At 38.4% G+C, this 25,293-nt stretch overlaps 1 protein-coding gene across 3 annotated transcripts in view; it reads right to left on the bottom strand.

The window, feature by feature from the left end:
* The window catches only part of LOC122569706 (sodium/hydrogen exchanger 9B2), a 97,047-nt gene extending 76,491 nt beyond the window's left edge, over window positions 1–20,556 (bottom strand). Inside the window, exons 1-2 of one of the 3 annotated variants that reach the window (XM_043731211.1) lie at window positions 20,535–20,556; window positions 20,051–20,086 (exon numbers count right to left, since the gene is read on the bottom strand). In XM_043731211.1, coding sequence (XP_043587146.1) covers window positions 20,051–20,076 — 26 coding nt within the window. In that variant the 5' untranslated portion in view covers window positions 20,077–20,086; window positions 20,535–20,556. Of the gene's footprint in view, window positions 1–20,050; window positions 20,264–20,534 lie in introns of those variants that run through there. The other 2 variants (XM_043731193.1, XM_043731202.1) reach the window with 2 other exon arrangements.
* Window positions 20,557–25,293: the final 4,737 nt, after the last annotated feature.

Genomic DNA, 25,293 nt, shown 5'->3' with positions numbered 1-25,293 from the left:
ACAGACAATGCGATTAGGTACGAAATACTGTACAATTATTGCTTTTATAACAGGTTCGGCAACAGAGTTGGAAAAGTGACGACTATACTGGCGAGGTCGGTAACTTCGTTAAGAGGTGAGCACCTCGACATCGTAGTTGTTGCTAACAAGTTTTAACACCGAGCAACTCATCTGTGAGATTGAAATTGCAGCGAGACTGTAGCCGAGGGAGAGAGAGAGAGAGAGAGAGAGAGAGAGAGAGAGAGAGAGAGAGAGAGAGGGCTGGTCAATCGAAGATTTTTTCCAACGTCGACTAACTGGCTTTCGTTCGCTCTTCCGTGATAATCGATATTCCGAGGAGACTGGATGGCTATTTAAAAGAATGTCCGAATTAAATACTCTTCGCTACGAATGTATAGAATAGTATGTACAGCAGCGCGCAAACAAAAACTTAAACACGTAACAGCATTAGCACAGCTGTTTATCCGAATACCGAACAACGTGCTAAAACTTGTTCCGATAGTGTTAATTAGAAATTACCGCGATCTTTCAAACATGCGTTTCGTGAGAAACGGATACTGCGTATCTTATAATCATCTACATATATATATGTATGTGCTTCCTTTCCTTTTCTGCTTTCCTTTTTCTTAACGTCATAGTCGTAATAATAATAGCCACAAGGATTTGTCTTTGAAGAAAATATGCCAACCTACCAAGTACATAGATCGAATAGGCCATAGGAACTTTTTGTACTCTGACTCGTGCTCTAACCACGGCAAAACTGGTACGCAAACTCGCGTCGAAATAACCATGATCTTGACGCCATCGCGATTCTCTCGCGCGTTTTCGAAACGCTTCGAAACGCTTCGAAACTCGATGTCGATATATTGCAAGACATCGTGACACGAGTTATCAGCCTCTCGAAATCATCCAGATTGAAACTCGGCGAAATGCAGAAGACGCCTGGTATCGAATTGGAAGGAAAAAGTGTGAGAGCAAGGTGACGAGAGCGAAGGTAGTCAGCGCAGAGTGCAGTTGCAGCTGGTTCGCCTCGAATTAGCCTAAAAGCCCGGGGCAACGGGCACGCGATAACTCCGGGGAGCACAGCTCGGCCTCGTATATCACCGAGAGATAAAGGGTTGGCCAGACAGCGACGGAAAGTATAGCGGTTTCGGCGACGACCTTCGGATAGCTCGTGTGTGCAGCTGCCGCGCACCACGATCATTCAGTCTGTTCGCAAGAAGGACAACGGAGAAATATTACGGATGTCGGTCGAACGCTCGCCTGCGTACCCGTCCCGCCCCTCTTTATGCTACGGATACCATCCGGTAAAGGATCGTACGGTGAGAACGAACAACCTGAGTTTCCAGCGGAAATGATTCTCGTACATTTGCATGGATTTAGAGTGGAAATGGGTGTATCGATAACGATATACAATTTTTTTGTTTTTTTGTTTTTTTTTTCAGGAAATGCCCGTGAATTACCGTTTTCTTTTTCCTACGAGGCCCGATCATCATCGCTAGAAATACGTAGACACGTAATCGAATTAAGAAACGTCGATTCGATGAAAAGTTTAATGTTTTCGAATCGGAATACAAATGGAACGAGAGCGAGTGGAATTGTTCTCAGGTCTCTTTATACCTATCGAGTCCGGTAGGTATTATTCGATACGGTACTGTATCCGACCGAAAGATATAACCACCAATGGCGTAAATAAATATAAATTCGAAAACTACCGCAATTTAATATTTCTTTTCAAGAGAGCGGCCGAGTGGCGACACATGGCCACTCCTTTCAGACGTTTCGCGAGTAGAATACGACGCGATGAAAATAATTTTACCCTGAATTTCAAGGTGCAGGTGAATTAGACGTTTTCATAAAGATAGGTTTACGCAGACCTTCGTCGATCCAGAGACGCAGAGTGACGCTGTAGCGGCGATGGTGGTTCGAGACAAATCATTTTCGAACACCCAATAAATTAGAATGAAATAAAAAAGATTGAAATCCGTGAGATAAGCGACCAGAGACGCTTCAGTATGTGATAAATTAAAGTCGCATTATCGTTGTAACGTTACAACATCGTTTTACCAACAAAAACCCTAAGCGGATATGAAATTATGAAAGTTACGAACCGTGAACTTTTATACAAACTTGGCGTAACGATCATGACGCTTTTATCTACGTCGTAACTTAAATAAATCATTGCTTTAAACAAGAGACGAGAAATTCATATAATAATTTACATATCGTACAGTGAAATGTAGAAACAATTCAGAGTGTCATTCGCACGTAGGTAGGTAGGTAGGTAGGTAGGTAGGTATGAAATAAAGAAAAAGCAATTCTCCAAGTATTTATTTTTGAATGACTTGTTCAGACGTGTGCAGAAAAAGAAGAAATCTTTATGCGAGATTCATCGTGGACACAGGCAACCGTTTCATGGTCGTTTGCCAGAATTTAAGAGATAGAAGGTTCGACACAGCCGACCGTGTTAATTAAGTTTTCCTTCAAAATTTTATATTTCTTTTCGGCCAACCTCTCAGAGAGCGCGCTGCACGCCCAAGTTAAAGTGTATTTGCTATTTCCACGATTCGTCTCGCGCCTCGGGTTAGTAAGTTTCCAACAAATACGGTCGATATTATTTTATGTAATCTGTTAGCCAGTGGCGTTAATTAATTTCTCGATGTTCGTTCGGCCGCTGATTTGAAACGTCGTAGTTTTGTAAGTTCGTGCTAAACCAGGGTGGCTGTTGGATATTTCACTGTTGCAGCTGTTGCGCTTTGTAATTATTCGGCAGATAGGAGAATCGCTAAAAGAGAAAGTACAGCAAGACAGATCGTGGAAAATGGAGCTGGAATTTCTCCTCCGTTTCGTTGCAGGCCAGAGAGGAACATTTGCAATTAGTAAAGTTTGAAATAATTGTCCGGAGAGAAAGCGGTATTTTGTTGCAAGAAAAAGAAAGGATTTTCTTTCTTTCGTTTCTTATTTCTTCGCGTTGAGAGTAAAACAATTATAATATTTTACTTACGGCAGATAATTTTGTTTTTTTCATTTGTCGATGAAAAATGGCTCGGATTTGTCTTTTTCTTCGAGCGTACGTAATTCCCTCGCTCTTTTCTTCGAACAGTTTAACGGTCATCCGACTCGAAAATATCAACTTTACCGCGTCTCTTAGAAATTCCTTTCTCTTTGTTTTATTTCAGCTTTATGACAACTGTTTCGGCTTATTAACGCTTTTATTTATAAAATGATATTTCTCACGATTTCGAATAAGCTGCAGAAACGTTGATTCCGACTTTTTCGTGCTTCTTCTGCTGGCAAGAGTACGCTCTTTGCAATTAGACCTCAATTCGCGATACACGAATACAAAATCGTGTATTGGTAATTAAAGCGGGCGATTGCTTTTTACATCGATAAAAATGACAAAACATTCTTGATCGTTTGTACAATCTTTGTCACTTTTAAACACGCTGTAGACTACATGTACATACGTACTCTGATCGGTACGCGTAACACGGCTGCAAACGAAACAGACGACTCCGCTATTGGGTGCATAACTTTAAACGCGTTTATCTCGAAAAGTAGTTCTCGCGCGTTAACCTCTTCTTACCATGGCGCGTCATATATATGATTTATAAATGCGTTTTAGACGTTTCAACTTTAGAAGTTTGAAACGTCTACTTAGGTTACTGCGTCTTAAATCCCAAGCATATAGGTATATATCGTTCCTCGTAGGCAAGCATTTAACGCGTATACAACCTTAGGGTACCTTTACTTAGTAAGCAAAGTCGAGAATTCGGATGTTAAAACTTTGTTGCCACGGGTTTAAACCTCAAATATCTAACTTGGCAAATGCTCAAATCTATTCAAATTTCTGTAAACGCGCGAACGAATGGAAAAATGAAAATCGGCAGGATACGCTAAAAGAGGAAAAGAAGAAGGAAGAAGACAGAGAGGAAAGAACAGAAAGGCGAATGCAACGTATTATCCCGTTAATCAACTGTCCGTGGTTCTCGTGACGAGGCGAGCGATTTAACGAGCCACGTCGTTATACACATGGCACAGCCGCGCACGCGTTCCACCAATAATCATGCCCGGGAATTATTCCTTCTCTCGCGATCGTTCTGTCGCGGACTTCCGCTAACGTCTACTACCAATTATTATTAGTTCTCATTATCGCGACCACGAAAATTTTTCCGACAAGAATTATTTTTTACTCGGTCGGATCCGCGCAACACGCGCACACGGCCGGCCACTCGATTTTTTTTCTTCCTTCCCTTGCCTTTAATAACCTATATTTTTTCCGGCGATAATGCGACGGAAAAATATGCTTGCAATTTATTTGTTGAAGCACGAGCGTCAAGTGGCGGGCAAATATAAGGGTAGGAGGAAAAATGGACAAAGAAGACGTAGGGGAAGGGGCAGAGGGATAAGGATGGAATAAAGTATCCGAGGAAATATTACGTATTTCAGAAATTCACTCGTAATTATATATACGCGAGAAATGTATAATTACCATGTACGTGATAAACGGCGTGAAAAGATGTTTGAAACAGAGCTACTCGAAACATAGAGATTTATCGGTAATCGTTACGTTAATCCGTTAATCAGGCTTCTTTTTTTTTCAATCAGGCAGGCAGAAACGAGACTACGGGAACAATGAATATTTTCTGAACTAATGATTTACGAATAACGACGAAAATAGGAGAAATCAACGCCATTAACGCATACTGAAATTAACACTGGACGTTTTATACCGGGCGTATAAAATGCCATAAGGTCAAAACGTTCTTCGCAACAACGTAATAGAAATAGCGACGTTGCATAATAGAAAAAACTTGCGAACAAATAGAATTATCGGTCGATCGAAGAATCCTGCATTAAAAAAGCTATCCAAGGATGATATATCGTAGGAGCAACTAATTCCCTGAAGATGTCACGAAATCGTTCAGATCGTTAGAAAGATGATCGGAGCTTCAAATTTTGAATAAGATCACGTTTCTTTGTCACGAATGGTCGCACGTGGCTATTCACGCATCGGTTATTATCGGAATTATTATTTGAATACCGGAAACAAGTGGTTGTCGAGTGACGTGTGTGTGTGTGATATTTTAAATCGAATTAGAAAACATCGCAGTTTGAGTTGTTAGTTAGGAACGTTTCTGATTATGCTAACCAGCTGGTGTTGGTCACGTAGAACGATGATATTGTTTTGAAGAAGATCGTAATGTCGTTTGCACGTCAGATTTTGAGAGGAAGAAAAGCGTTTTAGGTACTGGAAAAAACTAGTTTTACGAAGGCCTTGTCACGAGACTACTTAGATCGCGTTAGAAACCTGCATAGTTTGATCTTCTAATTTCGAACGTGTACACTCGTGACACAGGTGACAACGTGAAGCAGAAAGGAACATTTTTTAAGTAATCAGTAAGAATGTTCGGGAATGGAGTTGTAGCTGGAATATAGAATTGTACGAATGCTGGGGAAAAAAGAACTAGTTTTTTCGATTACTCGTCGATAACATCATATAGAAATAAGGATAAATAAGGATCGTTTAATCACTGTTTCGATGAAAATTGCATTATATTCCATATTATTAATGTATTCGTTTCATCGTCGTATTCGTTCGAACGCATCTTTATGAACAGGGCAAGATAAAACCATTATATTTTTCTTACATAGTACATATTACAAAATAATTAAGTACAATAAAGGAGATAATCTCTGTAGCGTTAGACAAAATTGTGTCTACGTAATAAACTTTATAGTACGTTTACGGCACATTCTTTTAATTTTTTTCCCCAACCAAAAGCTGCTTGCGAGAAAAAAAGAATGGCCATTGATCACGGTTTCTCGCTTCGATCTGAAAGGTAGTGAATATACAAGCGAATTGCTTAACGTATCGTAATTAACATATTGTTATAATATACGTGTAAGCAGTAAGAAAATATGACAAATAAATAAACTAAGGTGTTAAAAGATATTGGCATGATATACGCGATTCGATTCTACAGATCCACTGCGTATCACATTATTACGATACATTTAATCGTTGTACATATCTGTTCGAAGAATTAATTTTGTCAATGCTCGAATTTTTACATTTTCTATCTTAACGGCAAAGGAATAAAAATATAACAGAAATGGCTGGAATGGCATATAGCTAGAAATTCAATTAAAACGAAAGCATTATCTGGCATTATAGAAAGACCTGAAAAAAAGAAATGCCTTTTTTTTTTTTAATTTAAACGTAATAGCTACAACAAAGTTTAATGCTACTTTTTCGGAACGTCGTTAGCACGGTCTCGTCAGAGATATTAGATGTACACGTTGATCGAAACAGCGAAAAGTAATTTTAAGTCAATATGGCGAACCACCGATTAGATACGTGACAATAACTTCGATTAACGCGGTAAATTCAATCGCCGAAGCAATTCGAGCAGTCCCCGTTCCAAATACGGGCTCGCTTTACGGACGTATATCTTTTTTCTAACCTATCGACGCGTACGCCTTGACGTGGGGTCAAGGTTTTTCAACGACAGTTTTGCGGGAAATTCTGCTGCGCGTTCAAATTTCTTTGCAGCACTTTCTTCGTAAACGTTACACGTAACCTGCAGTGGAGATTGTTTCCCCTACGAGCCAGGAGATTAAAGCCGCCTTGATAGAAAAATGACAAAAACGTTCGTCCTTTGGAAGGAAGGTTGCGAGAACGTTAAAGTTTACCGTATTAAATTTTAGTCACAGTTAGAAAAAAAAATTAGAAAAGATCAGAGAAGATTAGAGAAAAAGCAGCATGGGTAACTTTCGTTTCAATTTTCCGATTAGAAAGTAACGAGTGTGAAAAATATGGTAATTATCTGGAAAAGATATTTACGAAATATATTAGAGAATAATGGAGAGTATCCGATGAAGCGGCGAAGCGGTCGGTATATTGCGATATTTCATATATCAGAACACTGTCGCATCGAACCGTCTACTCTGACATTCTAGGCATATACGTACACATGCGTATTAACGAAGCACTCATATACTTACGTTGTTTATCATAATAGAAATCGCGTATTATACGATTAATCTATACGTACATATATCGTAATAAGAATTTACGATTTCCAGTATCCGAAGGATTTTCCAACGGTGCTTGTATTATTTAACTCGAACAACGATATAACGACTCTCCTTCTCTTTCCTTCTCTTTCTTTCTCCTTTCCGTAATAGAAATAAATAAGAGTATGCGCTAGTAGAAATTTTCCCTAAATATGTCTTTACACCAAGGCATGCATAAAGCGTAAAAGTGAGCGGAGCAATTAACGAATTCTTCGTTAAACGGGGAACGCGTTTAACCTCTTAAACGAGAAATTATGCGAAACGAGAGGTACGCGTCTAGCCGACCCATACACCCGTTCCATTTTTTTCTTCTTTCGTATTTTGCTCGCGAAACAGTTACCTTGGATGCTCTAAGAACGAAGGAGCATGCTTGGCAGTTGTACGTGCTACTTACTCGTAATGCCGCTCTATTTTATAGGGCCCCGACTTTCCCTGCCATTTTTCTCTGACGAGAAAAGAAAAAGAGTAAAGATACAGATTTTTAAGATATTAGAATACAGATACAGAAGGTTAAACGATGTGCAGGTATTTCTTTGTTCGCATCTATCGTTACGCAGGATGTCTATAAATTTCTGCCAATCGAGATAGCTGTCAAGCGAGAAATGATACGAAAATGTATAAGAACGGTGTTTTATTGTTTTTTATGTAGATGGCGACGATGCAAGTAAAAATATTCAAGCTTACTTGGAGGTCGTTGCATCGTTTAAATAGGGTCGCCATATTTTTGTCAAAGTGTAAATCACACGATGAAGGAGCAACGAAATACGAATCGAGAATGCTGCTTTTCAGTGGCATTGAATCGATACGAGGTTGCGATAGAGAAGAGAGGATGAAACTATCGATGAAACGGACAAGTTTGAACTTTTACGTAGTTACTTATTTTTCGTATTTTTATTCTCTATGTATCCTGTTGCTATATACACTCGGCTAGAAGATCAAAGGATGAGAAAATTTACGTCAAAAGTGGTTAATTTTTGAACTGTTACAGCTTGGTACAGAAAAATCACACGACAATCCACTCGGGATCGCTCGAAGATGTTTTTACACTGGGTAGCAAGCGGGGCGGCAAAGCTCACTCTTCCTTCTTTCGCGGAAACTTTATAGAATCGAACGATTCCATCTTCGCCATGTTTGAACAATTTTTTCTTGCGACTCTAATCACCGTGAATTAAAAATCAAAAACTCTGGTTCGTGATAATTCTTTAAGGCTTGTTTCGAACGCAGAGACGCACCAACCTAGCCAGCAGCAACCTAAAGTACACCGCCAGTTAGACAACGAGAAGTTGCACGGTTAGACTTGCCCATCCTATGTATACGTTCAGCATGTATAATTAATGCACGTACCTAATGCGAGCGCATAAAACATACGCTTCTGGTTCTATAAAATTTTGGACAAAGAAAGTCATCTTTATCTCGCTGGATACAAATTATGCACTACGCTTACAAAAAACATGCTCGAAGAAAGTCAATTCAGCGAGGCAAAGTTCCGTGATTCTCTAACTTTGCTATTTAATATATATGCTTCGATTTTTGCTTAACAAATTAAATTCCGTTCGTCGTTATAACGCAGAAATACACGAAACGGACGATATTTTCTTGGAACGATACTTATCGGCGAAAGTTTATAACGTAGGTTGTACGTAATGAGATGCAGCCGCATCTGGAAAATTTTCCATCGAATATTCGATAATGTATACAGTCGGAGTCTGGTAGAACTCGCACCACACCCATCGTAGAAGCACAAGTGTCGTATGGATAATTTCCCGTATAACTTGAAACAACGCATTATCATCGCGTGTATCGTATAGTGTGAAATATCTAGCGCGTGATTCCGATCAGTTGCAATTTTTTCACAATTTCTTTTATCCGCGTTATCCGGCAAAGACTTCCAAAAGAAATAAAGCGAAATAAAGTCATTCTTATATATATATATATATATATTTTTATTTATATTTAAGGCTATACGTATTATTTAACGATTTATTTTATAAATTTTTATTCCGTAATGAAGCTTTCGATGACGGTAGGTATAGTTTTGTTACATTCTTGGCCAAATGGTCATCACCCTTTCACCGATGAGTTAAGTTTAAGTTGGTCTAGATAAAAATATCTCCTACCGTAGATCGATTAGCGTAATCGTAACCTAAATTTCATCGAATTCTTTTGCCAATATCTTGAAAGTTAAGATGCGGTACGTATGAGAAGAAGTTTTTCGGAACGTTGAACTCGACAACATATTTCAGGATCATTGAAATCGACGAGATCGTTTCTATTCCGAATAACTTGATCGGTTTAAGAAACTCTCAACAGCGTAATAAAATTACGCGGTAAGTTATACCAGGAATTTTTGGCAGCTTTCGGACCTTTCAAAATGTTTCGCTGAAACGGTTTACAACTTGTCACTGGTGCTAAATACACGTAAAACATATAAGAAAGAAATTAATGTTACGCAGTTGCTGTTTCAAAACAAGAAGAATAGAACACTTACCGAACGAATTTCATTGTCAGGTATAGTTAGATATAGTGTTATATTAGACCTAAGATTCGACAGACCATACAAAATACGTATAAATCCATGATACGAGTATAATTCCAGTTATTTCATCATTTTTCTATGTATGTCAACAATGAGAGCATTTAGAAAAAGCATACGATGACGTTTCGCGTTAGCACGTTCGAAGGACAATTATCGCAACGACGATTTCGCACGACGCTGTGCCTGTAATACCGAATAAAGAGGAGATTCGTGACGGAGAGAATCTCGGTTACATTTGTCACAAATGTTATCCCTCCCTTCTTTCGTCAATGCGTCTCGAGTTCTCTTCTTCCTGTGAGTTACGTCGAAACCACGATAATGACGACCAATTGACACTGACGAAGGCTATTCGCGGACCAAGTCGAGAATCCTACAAAATCTCTGTGACGCGTTCGCTCGAAGCATTCTTTAACGCGTTTGTTCCGTTGAAAAAATGATTTTCGATGAATTGTATCAACAGTATGTGAAAAATATGAATTATATTCGCGTATCGTGTATCCAATTATACGGGCGCGTTATACCGTGGACGGGGTGGAAAAAGGTAACTGTAAAAACCATCGCAACGTGATTCTACCTACGCGCTTTCGGATCCGTGAAGATTTGTAAAAACAGTAGCTTGAAATTCATGGCCAAATTTTTCTCCATTCCATCGTATTCTACTTGTCGCGAGGATAAAAAGTCCGAAAGGAGTCGCGCAACTCGACCGTTCTCTTGAAAAAGAACGATAAAGTTTCAATAATTCGGTGGTACCGGCGGTGGTGGTCGACGACGCTCGACCGCCGCGTAGTCACTCGACGAACATCAAATTTCTGCGTTATTTCGTTCGTCGTTTCTCACGTAGAAAACAAATTTTTACATATCAACTGCTAGATTATCTCATTTCCCTTGCTATTGCGTACAATGGTTTTGCGTCGTGTGTGCCGTTGAACGCCGTTGCAAAATAAAAAGAAAGAAACCCCTATAAATTACGCAAGTCTGGAAGGTAAAGGATCGATAAAACTACGAAAACTCTTTCTTCGCGTCCGTTTCAACTTTATTAGGCATCCGTTCGTTAAACTTTGCCGTTGCGATGAAAATGCAAATACAGACCATTAATTTTAATTTTCGGATAATTCTCTACGCACTTTCATTGAGATTTACGCTGCAACAGAGGCGAGGCTGTAACGAATAATCATCTCGCGAAATGCACCGCTAACGCTTCCGAATTTCGATCGACGAAATTCCTGGAAAAATTCATCGCTTTACGCCACACTTACGCCATTCGTACGTAAGCGAATATTAATATACTACGGAATAACGTTACATAATTTACGGAATAACGAATAAAAGATATAAATAATATCGATAAAATCAAAACGCTTACTTCGATAGAATTCAGGGCCACGGTGTATATGTTTACCTACGTACAATTCGATATGTCGTATATGTTTGATCGTCCGACCCTTAACGATCATCAAAAATTACTTTTAAGAAGTACTCTGTAAGTAAACTCTGTATCTCGGAAATTCTAGCGTAACGATAGAAAAAGTTGGCGGCGAATTGCAGCGATGCAACATAGGAAAAGATCATCCAACTGCGTTAAAGCCTACCGTTATATTTCTTGCTATCCGTAATCCTACGCTACTTTCGTAAGCAAATTCCAATATTACGAGATGAAGTGCAGATACCGTCGAAAAACATCGATTTGTACGTGATCGTTCGCGTCGCTGACGTTGCAGCTGATAACGTGTTTCGAATTAAAGCGCAACACCCATCGTTTGCATATCGGTTGGCATGATTATAAACTTCAAATAGATCAGAGATAAATCATCGATTTGGTTGGCATGCCGATATACGTGCATATACGTATCGACGCCTTGTACACGCACACGTACTTACGAACGAACGAACGATAATGGTTGGACGCGTTATTTCGTTCATCCTTCGTATTTATTCGCCGTACATTTTCGTTTACGCGACGATTACACGACGATTACACGGCGTACTAACGGTGATCTTTCCTGCTTTCATTAAGACGATTATGCCAAGAATTAGCCGATTTCTTTTATCTCGAGTTCATCCTTTGAAAAATAAAGGGGATGGCGAATAGGAAAATTATGCGGAAATTACGAAGAGAGTCCCTATCGAACAAATTCACTTCGCACACAATTTATGGAAACCAGACGTTCGTTGATTACGAACTCGACGTTCTCGCGTAGTTCGCTTTCATCAAAACTAATTATTAAAATCGAAGCTCGATAATTGAAGTCGATGATCGTCGATTGAAACCGAAAGACCACTAATTGCTGGTCGAAGCTCTGTAGCATTTCCCCAAAGTTCACTCGAACTTCATTTAATTTGTAATCAATCGATAAACTAATTGTAAGATGGCAAACTATTTGAATGTAATTTTAATTCTATCTCGGTCTCGTTTGAATGTTCAGTTAATTAAAAATCATAACGATTAACACGAGTATTTTAACGAGCCTATCGCCAATATCAATGGATAAAATTAAGAAACGTAATAAAAATTAAAAAATCATTTATTGACTTAGTGATTACTTATTAGAGAAGGCTGACTTCTATTACCATCGACTAAAACTAATTATTCTTTCGCTAATTACAAAAGTTTCTTCCTCCTCTGCGATTACAAGCATACCGCGACATAGAAACAATTAAAACGACCCATCGATCGATTTTCATTGAAAAATATCCAATAAAATACATTGCTATCGTCAAATTAAATGTATGCGTGTGCGTGTTTACGTATTTTTAAAAATAGCCTTCAGTTATTCGATGCTAGCACATATGGCTCTCAAGCTAGGTCCAAGCTGGATGTTTCACAACGATAAGACCGATCTCGTTTTCTTATATGCGGACGCAACTGAATCCACACCTGTTATTTACGTTAAATTTACTGTTAAATTTACGTTATAACAGTGTAGACGCAGCTTTAGGCTGTGTGCGCGCACTAGCGACAAAAGTATCGCTTTGACGTTTATATATGACGTTAATAGAAGAAGAAGAAATTGAACTTTCGATCGATGAAAGGGGGAGAGGAGAGAGAGAGAGAGAGAGAGAGAGCAAAAAATAATGTCATCCTGCAGTCGCGTCGTCAAATGCGAGCACGTCCATATGAACGAATGGCCTTTTTGTAAGCGAAAAATTGTCGCTGGTGCACGGAAACTTGCGATCATTAACGCTTAGATTAAATCCGAATATCGAAATATGTTATACTAGGAAGCTGTCATTTATTCAGCTATGTATTTCTCGCTGGAGCCATAATGTACATGTTCTTTTCGTCGTACGTCGAAGGATGATCATTTTACTATCAAATGCAGGAAAGTTAGTCTCTATCTATCGTTATTCGATTTCCATTTTATTTTCCATATACGCGTCCCGTTGATTGTCGCTCGAAAGCTGATCGTCGCGCAGCGATCAATCACGCGGAATCGCGATTTTTTCAGTTCGTGCGAATTATTGATAGCGTATGCGAATGGTACAGCTGCGGGTTCGGAAACATTTTATCAAGCGCCAGAAAAAAGCCAATACCACGATCGTGGATTAAAACTTGCCGACCAGCTCGCTCTATTTCATTCGGATGCGAATTTTTACTTATAGAAATGATTGCCTTTTAAAGCTGATAACGACACTTTTTTTTCATTCCCTCCCAAATTAGCGGTCGACGAATTTTATATTACCGATTCTTTTATCTCCGATCTTTTAAACAATTTCATAATTTCTACTTGGATAAACTCGCAGAGAAGCTACCGGTTATCCGATTTCGATGAGTTTGAAATGTATCGCGGACAGTTTTTAGTCAGCTTAGTTTTTAGCTTAGCTGTTTAGGGTTTAAGCTCGCCCAACCCTCGTTTACACATATACGTATAGGATACACGCTATAAACGTAAGATAAGGTGGCGGGATACACCGCGTACGGAGACGCAACAATACGCAGTATACATATCTCGGAAGCGAAGGCCGACCGTTGGTTACATGTACAGGGAAAAGACGTTGAAGATGGTCGATTTTCTAACGTATTTCGAAACCACCGAAATCAGAGAGGAGGTAGCTTCTCCGCAGTTTCGCGGAAATAAGTGTCGATGAATCTTCGTTGTTTCCCGACTTGTATACATATAACGTTAGCAGCAACCTCGCGTAATTCTGAGATACGTGTTTCTTTCGCTTCTAGCCCATTTGCCAACAATTTCGTGATTTTTCTAACTGAAATTTTATATAAAAAAAAAAAAAGTATTAATTTTTTCGTTATTTTTGTTTACTTTTTCTTCCCCAACTCTCGTTTCGTTTCTGTTTTTGACACGAAGCAAATGGGAAGTAGAATTAATACAGATACGCACATTAATACAGAATCGTACAGGTAGTCCTCGAAACGAAGCACAAAATATTAGATAGAATTGGATGTTTTTTGGATCGATCGTTAGCACATGGACGAGAATCGCTACCAGAGTGAAATTTTTCCCGATTACTTTCATATATACCAAAATAAACGACATACCAGAATAAAATGATTTCAATGATTTTTTAACGTGTTATCGGAGGCATGATTTCTGCCTATGCATCTGCAATGAATTCTGGCTATAATCGCAACGGTATTGGTAGCCGGCCGCCTCACGGTGGCCGAATAAAATAACATTTAGCCGAAATCTAATTCTTATCTTTTGTTTATAGTTTATATAAGTTTGGAGTTAGTTGTCGTTTTGTCCGGTTGCCGTGCGAGACTATCGAAAACCAATACTGACCCATACGCTGCCATAAACGCGCAATTATAGGCACGATTTACCGTAATGGTATCGATAGACTTTCTGTTTGAGTATCTTGGAACTACGGACGTCGGCGGCCACTATATGTGTAGGAAAAAGTTGTTCGAAACGTTGAACTCTGCCACATATTCAAAAATTATGGAAACCGAGGAGGACGTGGCGTTGTTACAGTTTCGAATTACAAAGTATTTCGCCAGTTTGGAAAAGTATTTCAAGGCAAAATACTTTGTTTTAATCCTTTGCAGACGAGTACCGTGATATCGGAGTAATATCATTTTTGTAATCTTAGTTTCCATGCTCTTTGCGAACAAAAATAATTCCCTGATCCTCGTTATCATCGGTATAAGGTATTACGTGTAATAACACATAGTTCTTAGCAATTTCTCATTCGATTCTGACTCAAAGAATTTTTAATCCATCTGGTTTACGCGTTATACACGATATTACTCGGAACTGCGTATATACAAAATTAACAGTGGATCGAGAAAAAGACTCGTTCTATAAATATTATTTCGCGTAGATTTTTATTCGTCTCATATTTTCTGCACGTTACAAAGCATCTAAACGCTCTGAATAACCTATTATCCCTATAATTAATCTTGACGATCCCTTGCAGAGTAATCAAGCCCAGTGTCTACTGTCGCTGTACAATGTACCGACCTATTTATCCCGAGGCAAACTTAATTGATAATTTCTATATGATTTTCATGACGAGGCCTAAATATCTTTATTCGCGGATAAAATATTTTTCTCTTCGTTTTTTCGTTCTCTTCGTTAGAAGAATAAAATCGTCTTATTATCTTTTTGAATTATTTATGTATTTTTTTCTTTATATATGTATAATTCGACGAATGAGTTGAATTTACATTTTCAAAGTGGAGCAGAAAATAGATCGATTTGGAAAAGAGAGAGAGAGAGAGAGAGGAAAGGGAGCGCGAAAGCAAGATTTGTCTCAAGAATCAGAATTCTCATTTAAATATTTTTCGCGATTCTTTTCAGCATATAGAACGCATATTCTCAAATACATAGTTGAGAGTCTTTTCAAGTTTATTCAACCAGATAGCAATTTTTCGTTTTACCGTTACACGAGTGCGCACCACCCTTCCCTTTCGCCCCCGTCACGAGAAAAATGCGGTTATAGCAAAAATACAAGCTATTGCGTGAAATAACATTTCAGTCATCCGAGCTAGGTGAAATACTTTTGCTCGAGACGCAGATATCGCGAATTTGGACGCGATCAAAATCGAAATATTTCGCATCGCTGACTCCGTTTCGTGCAGATGTAGATTTTCGAATTTTTAATTCTCGCTCGCCTGCAACGTTACAGTCAAAAGCTGCGCTTTATATCGAAACAACTTTTTTGGCAACTTTTGCGCAATTTTGTACGTTCGTGCAAAATATTACGCAAGAAACTGAACGAATGCGCCCGCTGTTATTAAGTCGAAACACGTGAAATGTATTTGTAAATAAAACTTTAAGTACGTGCAGATTTCTTGTGATTAAAATATCATACTTGATTAACATAATTTCCGACGATTATATAATTTGATTACTCTGTTTATCTAGATCTTTTTATGTTTCGATGAAATATTTATAGTAGGATAATCAGTAACGTAGATAAACGATTCAGCGTATAACAGTTGTGTCATTGCAACAGCATTAAGTTTATACTTATCGTGAACTAAGAGCATTCAAATTCCCTCTTCGTTGTTATTTATTGTTATAATGATTCGTGATTACGAGTATCTTTTCGAAAGATGGCAAGATTATTAAGTCACGTTTTCTACAATTATAGATATATTTGTATTCCCAAGCGTTTCGGAATTTTTAGTGCTCGAGGCCATACGAAGGTCGTGTTATACATCCTCGTTCGAAAAGACATCAGTGACGTTGAAGTCTCGGAAAATATGATCTTGAGAAAAATTTGTCCGTAATATTTATCCCTTCGAAGCAAATATCCCTTTTTGCTTCAATATCTTTTCCTAGCGAAAACAACTGAGACATTCGGAGTGATCAAGTTACGTTGTTCGTCCCGCGTGCGAAAATGTTATTCAGCATGTTGACTTGACAGCATATTTCAAGCTGATCGTTTCAAGTCGATGCTTCTGCCTGGCGCTGAACGCGGTCAGGTTTCCGCCATTCTAGCATCCAGCGTCTAGCACGGGGTTTGCCACGGTAAATATAAGTAATTATCAACGAATACGTCAAGTATGTTGAAACTCCCCATTTTACAAGAATTCTCAGTGTACGTATAAAGTGTACAAAAATTGTTTCCATTCCCGGTATTATAAACGTTAATCGTAACTAACGAGATTGACGCGTCAACGGATATCCGATCAAATCAGAGAGTGAAAGTTCCACACGAAAGAGACACGCGCGCGCGGATCGTCCAACGTCTACCGTAAAACCAAAATAACGAAGCTTTTGGTAAACCAAATGCACAGCAACGCCTTTCCGTCCGTGTTATTGTCATTGCGTATACATGTTATTGACTGAACCGTGAGGATTAATACTCTATCATCTGATTTGATTTTGTGATTTGAAAACGGCGACAAAACACACCGTTCTCGTTCTGGGAATAATTCATGCAGCAAGTCTAATAATCCGACGACCGCATATTCGATTTCTACGAAGGTTCTATGTGACATAGGAATTAATTTTTCTAGAAATTAGCATTAAAAGCGTATACAAGCGACCGACTTCTCCTCGAAAATTAATTGTTTGGAAACTAAATTTTCCGTCGGAAATAACATTGTCATGCACACTTTGAACGAGCGATTGGTTAGACGAATAACATGAAACATTATTAAGAAAGATACAATAATTTGAAGGTACATCTTGCATTTTCGGACAACTTTCTTCAAGGTATAAATACTTGGTAGTAACTGCCGGTGCGCAACGTAATATCGATTTTACGATAGTCTAGGTCTGAGAGTAATTTATTTACAGAATTCTACTAGCTTTCAGCTAGTTCGTCTTATCAAGGGAGCATTGCACGAAGTTAAGGAGGCAATTGTTTGAAAGCTGTCGTCTCAACTTCGGCATTTGACACTGTATTAAGAGTTTGTTTCGAAAAATGGCACCGGATGTGGCACTTTGCGATATCTATCGCGTTGCTTTCTCTGCGATAATAATAATAACACGCGATGCAAGGAAAGAAAGTCTCTTAGAAAGTTTCTTACTAATAAAACTGAAACGATAACGACGAAAACACTAACGCGAGTAGACTCAAAATAGGTTTATCATTTCTTCGATTCAGCATCTTTTAGAACTTTAGTTTTAAGCAGTTGTTGAAAATAAGCGGTACGATACTTATACACCTTTCGTTATACATCCTATTTCATCCTGCCCTATACTCTATGCTTATCGCTATAACCTATACATATTATATACCTTATTTCGTTGTTATTTCAATGCTTTGGTGTCAAATACTATCGTGATAAATAGTCTTTAGCGAACGAAGATTATTATTTGCGTGTTTCTTCGCGTATACACGCCGTTATAGGACGATCCTGGCCATCGATTTCAGCTGTTCATTTTTTCGAATATTCATCTACGCGGTTGCGAACAAAACCGCGCGCAATACCCGCAATCCCAAATCCTCCCTCCCTGTATGCGCGGTAAATGTCGCTTAATATTCGATTCGATACGGATGGCGATTATCGGTATCGGACGAGATATATCTGCAGCGCGTTTAACGAGCCATTCATGGCTACGCAGAGCCGTTCCGCGAGCCTACTAATCTTAGGATCTACGTTTCACCTTAAACATTAGAATCGTTAAAAATATGATTTACACGTGATCACCTATCTCTATATGTATAATCATAGAATGAACAGAGATATTTTAACGATATTTAAACAATTTGATTTTTCTTCCTACTTTTCTTCTCTTACCTTTCAAAATTCTCTCTCTCTCTCTCTCTCTCTCTCTCCCTCTCTCTTATTTCTTTGATCGATGTTGACAAGCGTAGCAATCGGCGTAGGCACACGTGTAAGTTGACGACGTACACGCTCGATGTAAAAACACAGAATGTATTAAATATTGGCAACTTCTACCCGAAGCGATTCGCTTGGCCTTTTATCGGAAAGAACAATTAAAGATTCAGCCATACGATCGATAACTAAGTTAACGTTAACAGTTTCAATGCCACGAATCCAACTTAACTTGAAATTCACTTTGCTCGACGAAGGACATGCGATAAACGTTCCGTTTCCTTACGATCTACTCTATCTTATTAACTATTACGGATTAGGATACATGTCGCCGATTTCGAGCTTGAAATATAACTTTTTCCTATGCGTATAATTAATTTTCAAGATATAGAGTAATTTATGTTTAATATATCGTACGCGGTGTCTGCAAATTTTTGCCCTTTTAGATAGCTGAAATGCAAACGATCGATGATAGGTATATCTTCTATATTAATATCAACGATCTAAATAAGAAATTTTCGAGGTTATTCGAAAGTTGTATATTTAGCATTTTTTAACATGTTTCAACGTGTTTGGGATACCGTATGTTCGTTCCCATACGATGAAAGAGCAAAGAAACACGAGTTTGAAACGCTACTCGAATCAGAAACACCGCGATAGACAAGATATTGTTGGAACAATAAACGATAGACAATGGACAAGTCTTACTTACTTTTACTTTGTTTATAGAGTACATATATAAGTATATGCTTACTAAATATTGCTGTATTCTGTTTGGAAACGACCGATTCACCTCAAAGGCTTGTTTCACCTCTTAATAATGCTTTTTATATATGCGCAGAAACAATTATCCAAAGGTGTCAAGTTCTCGCAAGTTCTCGGTGTAATCTGGCAGGCGAATTTACAGCTCCACCACCATTAACAATACCATAGCAATTCGAATGTAATTGTAACGATGTTATCGCAACTGATCGTCGGCTGTTGCAACACGCTATTACAGAATATTACCAGATACATGTTCTTGTGATATCGCAATAATATGTAAAAGATATTCTTATTTATTTATATTAAGAATGATTATCATCGATGAGTTAAATTTATATCGATCTATATAAAAATATGGCCGCCACAAGGTGGTCGTCCACGTCAGAATATAACGTAATACCAACGTAAAAAAAAATAATCTCGGAAACTAAAGTCGAGTGACTACTAAATCTGTAGAGAAAAGTTACTCAAGATATTATATATTAGACAAGATCGGTGAAGTCTGACCTGAGAAAAAAGACGATGCTTCTCATCCTAATGAGAGAAACAGGAATTAATGTGTTTAAAAATGCGATATGAATAAGCAACCTGCACATTTTCATGCATTTATGCGAAATTTGAAGATGCAAAGGAACATATAGAATGCTTATAACGTTCAAAAGTATGCAGTCAAATATTCACAGTGCTTGTTATAATGTTTAATAAGTAAAACTTCTATCCAAGTCCTATCTTTTTTGTTGTGTTCATAAAAATGTAAATTTTCGTAGATACTCGCAATCTAGTAATAGTAGCAAAGAAACAAAACAGCGATGGTAATGCCAGTGTTCAGTCGCGCTTATCAGTCACTTATCGTATCTATATATCATTATATTTGCTGCATCGAATTTAATAAATGTTTTGAATCTTTTTAGCTTGTCATAACGGTCGAGTAGAAATACAAAATGCGTTACAAGTAAATAACACCTAGTACTCACTGTTCCGCCGTCCAAACGAAGACCATAACCTCCCTTCTGTTTGACCCTCGGAGACGCGTACAATGGATCCAAGGTTGCCGCAATTTCCGACAAATTCACCGACAGATACAGGTAAAAATAAGAGCCAAGAAACGTAACGCATTATTTCGATCTCGTACGAATCGGTAAATCGGTTTTCAGAGCAGAGAATAACGGAATGCGTCCGTCATACTAGCTCGATTTAAACTAACGTTGTTTTCACACTATGTAAAGTTCTGACCTATCGCGTCTATCGATTCTCATGTCTAATGAAATATTTCTACGCGTTAACAACTATCGGACGCGAAACAAACGGTAGCTACGACCAAATCGTTTGCTTCCGATCTAAAATTCCACTTTAACCGTTTTTCGTGTCTTTCTTAAGCATGAGTGACTTTTAAAATTACAGTCTTCGCGAGAGAACCGCGTTGCTAATACTGGCATACATATTGAATTACGATAATACCGTTTTGCATGTCCAATTCTATTTTTACGAATTTCTGATTATGGAATAGTCATCGTGTGTACAGGGTTATCCGCTTAACTCGGAACACGCACTCGCGAGGCATTGAGAGTGGCGCACATGCACCTTTACTACGACAAACTAAAATCATATCATGTCGCGCGCTATCTATGAGCCGATGCTAGAAGCATAATTAGGTGAGAACACAGAGCGGTTTGATTGAAGTCGTCGAAGCACTTTAAATTTGACGTCGAAATCAGGAGAAAACGATTGCTGTGCTCTATAATCTGTTACTAATCTATTATTAATCTATACCTGACTTATACGATGAACGAGCCTCGAGTTTTCGCCCGAAGCTGCGAAGCCACGTTTTCTTCTTTTCTTTTCTCTTTTTTCTTTGCTTCTTAATAACTGATATCCTGGATATTGGATGATCCTGTAATAATAAAGTGTAATTACGATGTAATTTTCTTTCGTTTTTAATCTAAAATCGCATTCAACTGTCAGAGTTGTCAGCGAATTACAATGAAATTATTCGTATTCTTACAAACATCGTGACACGTTTCTCCATTTCATCCGGTAATTTCCACTTTTAACATACGCGTTGATTTAAGATGCTTTTAGATCAACGATCACTTTCTAGAAATGTTGGATCGCTACGTTGTGAATACGCGAGCTGTCGAATGTAAGAATAAGGAACGAGGAAAGCAATGCATACGCGACACCTCGCGAAATTCATATCGAGACAGGCCGATTAAAAAGAATAGAAATTATTTTAACCGTCGTAGTGCGATGCATAGATTGTTTGCGTTAGAGCGATAAAAAGCCGAACGTATGTCCAAACGACGGATTTAATGTCTTAATTAATGGTATTTGATGTAATCGCAGAATTTTCTCGGCGAACAAACTTATATAATAATATAGGAATCACCGCCTTTCGAGCGTACAGCCATGTTCTTCCCTTACCATTGAAACGCAAAATCGCTAAAGTCCTTTTTTAAAAACATTAGATTCTGCTTTCCATCGATAGGAGATATCGATCGTCGAAGCGCGCCCGCCAGATTAGCTACTCTTACGAATTGGCTGTCTAAATCGTTCCAACAAACGCGAGATAGCGCAGTTCCTATCGTTTTACCATTAACTCCACTGTCGCGGACCAACTCCCAAAGAAGCAGATAAAACTGTCGAGAAGTTCGTATTCCATTGAATTTATCGCTGTATTCAGTGGCCTCGAGTCGAAGAAACGAGCGACCCCTCCCTTCTTGGCTGTGGCATTCATCTGCCCGTAAGGACACTCGATCGATGTCCCAATTCAACAGGTGCAGGAACGCCAAAGATGCGGGTCGTACTAAGCGAATTTCCGGAAATCGCGCCACCATGCCACCGCCACTGTTAACCGTTGCGGCGGGGTCAATAAAATTCGCGACGATGCTCGTGAAATTCCGCCGCTAGCCTCGATTCGCTTGATTTCTGGTGCCGTTAGTTCGCCAGAACACGCAATTCCGATATATACGGTCGTTGAAAAGGGAAGGATTCCGAGAAAGAAATGGAAGGTAGAAAAGGAGGGCATATGAAAATGACAATTTCCTTGGTAAAAGGAAGAGGCTAATTAAATTTACGTATATTATCACGCTACTTGTTTGACTGAATATTTTTGTCTTTATTAATCTTCGATGTTTGAGCAATTTCAGCAAAGTGATATAGTAGTAAGTAAAGCGAAAAGCTTGAAAAAGACCTTAACACCGTACAGATATACGCTGTATCGTTTATCAGCTGTGTATTGTATCATGTTATCAGCTATTAAACAAGCGAATAAAATACAGCTTTCCCAAGGTTCGATGAAAGGACAGTGAAAAGAAAAGGAAAGAAAAAAAAGGAAATCGAGCGGCATAGAGTTTGGCGATTTCACGTAGAATAGATAAGTTGTCGGGAGTTTTATCGACACCGATGAATCGTGAATTTCGTGGTAAACCAGAATCGATTGAAAGAACTATCTTCTAGCACGTAGCATCTTGTAGGGAGGGAGTACTCTAAGAAGAATAAAGTCTCGTCCAACGATAAGATTAGATATTTCTCTCGATCAACGAATTACGATTGAGTCGAACAAAGAGATCGGTAGAGGAGTAGAATACACGAACAATTAAAAGAGAAGTAGTAATAAAGTAATAACGGAACGGAACAGTATGAAACTCCTTTCCGTTCCGTCCGATGATACGACCGGTAATATACATCGCGCGCGTGTAACAGTCGCACAAGTGGAATAAGTTTCAACTATTTGGAAGCTTAAAGAAATTAATTACTAAACGCACGATGTCGACAACAAGAATAAGCTCTAGGAAGCAATGATCGTTTTTAGCTGTTGAAATCCAACATTGGCGATTTCGATGTTTCTCTGACACACTCGCTAACGCTGTTTCAATTGAATTATTTCGAGTTGTGACACTTTTATAATACGTACACTTTTGTTGTTCGTTCAAACTGGATACATTTTTTATTTTTCTTTTGCTCGGCCGTGTCCATTTGTTCCTCCTTTCTTACAATTAGGTCAGTGAGAAGAATTCCGAGGAGACCTATCTGGACGTATGTTCGTTAAAAGTTGCTTCGAAAACAAAATTTATTTTCTAAACGTAGCGAATCCATTTTACTTACAGTTCTTTATCCTCGTCGAACACCAAAATCCTCAAAGTTTTACAAGCTTCTAAATCGAACTAAAAAATATTTTTCTACGATTCGAAAGAGATAAACCGATATAGGAGTACAAGTTGATCGTTTTAATCAAATCGAATCAACGGATATACATTGTTTGAATTACAGGCATTGATATTTAAACGAAATCTCGAAAAATAGCGTAAAGGGTAAAAGCCAACGGAATTTTCCAATTGTTGAAAATACGTGTATGCAAGAGCTGCATTAATCCGAAAGCTCGCTTTGTCTACGCTTTTATCGAATATTAAAATAAAGGTTTGGCAGATTCTATTGTAAGTCAAATTGAATGGACTACGTTTTTTGGTTCAACGATATTCCGTAATGCCTAAACCCTCGATAGTGCCTACTTTATTCTCTTTAATAAGACTTTTTCTTCTAAACTTTAAAAATGGAATCCGAAGGAAAAGAGTTGGACGCGAATGCTGGTGTTCTCGTGTCATGTAACGATAAACCAAGGAAATAGAAGCGGATAATGAAAAGATAAAAAGATAGAAGAAAGCGTATAAAGTTTGATATAATCGTACGTGTAAAATTTGTTCCGCAAAGTGTAACTACTGAACGATCAGTTTTCTTTCCTTTACAGATGTATGGAGTGCCTGTGAAAGAAGACTGAAAAATAAAAATATAATGAAGGATATTCTGTAATAAAAGAATAAAAACATAAACTATTACTAAACTAAATCATTGAAAACGACAAACGCATCTGTTGCAATACGCCTTGAACTTTTATTCGTAACGTAATTTGCGCAAACTAAAGGTTACAAGACCGGTAAGCGTAGATAGCCTATGATCATTGTATAGAAATGTCTAAACCTACATAGCTGACCGGTTAGCTAAAATTTCAAAACGAGGGTGACACCGTTTCAATGTCTTTACGTTCGTTACATTTAGAAGCGTTGGCATAAGAAGTAAGAGGAAACGAGAGTAAAAATTCAATAAAAACCAGACATTTGTAAGCTAGAATAGTAACGAGTACTTATATTCGCTGAATTTATATTAATGAACAGTGCAGTGAAACAGTGCAGTGAAACAGTGCAGTGAAACAGTGCAATGTTGGAATATATCAGCTAGTAACCACTACCGACCACTTTATCGACGTTCTCGAAGAATAACGGCGACAGAAGGGAGAAGGCCAACAGAGTTTCTCGTCGCTCGTATTTCAGATTCCATTGTTTGAAGCGGAGGAGCTGAGAGAAAAAAGGGGAGCGTCCGAGTCATTGGGATTCGGAACAATATTGTCCCCGTTTGACGAATGAAACGTTCCATTCCGGGGACACGCGTTCCACCTGATATATTCCCAGTAATCACTCATTTGTCTGCGTATGTAGGCGCGCGTCCATGGATCGAATGGAATCGATGTTCGTTGAACGATTTAAATGGCCCTCGTCGAATCCAGTTCGACGGGCCGTGAAAGAACGTAACCGAAAGAGAATTTTCAGTTTTGCGCGATATAAATCCGCCAAGCTTCTGTTATTTCACTCGACGATCGCTTTTTCCCCCACCGTCTTTTTTTTCCTCTCCTTTTCTCTTTAATTTCCTTTCTCACCGGCCGTTTTACTCGTTATCGACAGAAAAACCTCTCGTACAACGCGAGTGACTAATTACATCAACGGCGGGTTTCATTGCTTTCCAATTACCATTAAGTACCATTAAGACGTTTTTATTATTTTACGTTTATGCTGTTGCTGGTACGTTGCATTAGAATGTTAACTCTGAAAAATGGTAAATTTATCGATTACCTAAGACGGTTTTTCGATAGGTCGCATAAGCTCTTGCTTGATAAGCTATTTATGAACAGGCGATTACGAGAATGTGTTCGCGTTTCTTATTATTATCTGTATTATTTCCTCTTCGAAACATCCTGCTTGAAAATCTTAATTTGGCCCGAAAGCCGTCTTAATTAGAGCAATGTCCCCCGAGATATATTCACTTGTGATTGGATTATGAAAACTATATCCGTTATAAGGAATACGAAACAAGTGTATTTGCATCGTCGAAATGAAGGGAAAAAGCAATAAAATCGACTCGGGTATCGTTCGATCGAAGAATCGTTTCT

This window comes from Bombus pyrosoma, linkage group LG1, assembly GCF_014825855.1.
Source record: "Bombus pyrosoma isolate SC7728 linkage group LG1, ASM1482585v1, whole genome shotgun sequence".
Classification (NCBI taxonomy): domain Eukaryota; kingdom Metazoa; phylum Arthropoda; class Insecta; order Hymenoptera; family Apidae; genus Bombus; species Bombus pyrosoma.
Note: the sequence above shows the minus strand (reverse complement) of the source record. Positions and strands in the feature narration are given on the sequence as shown.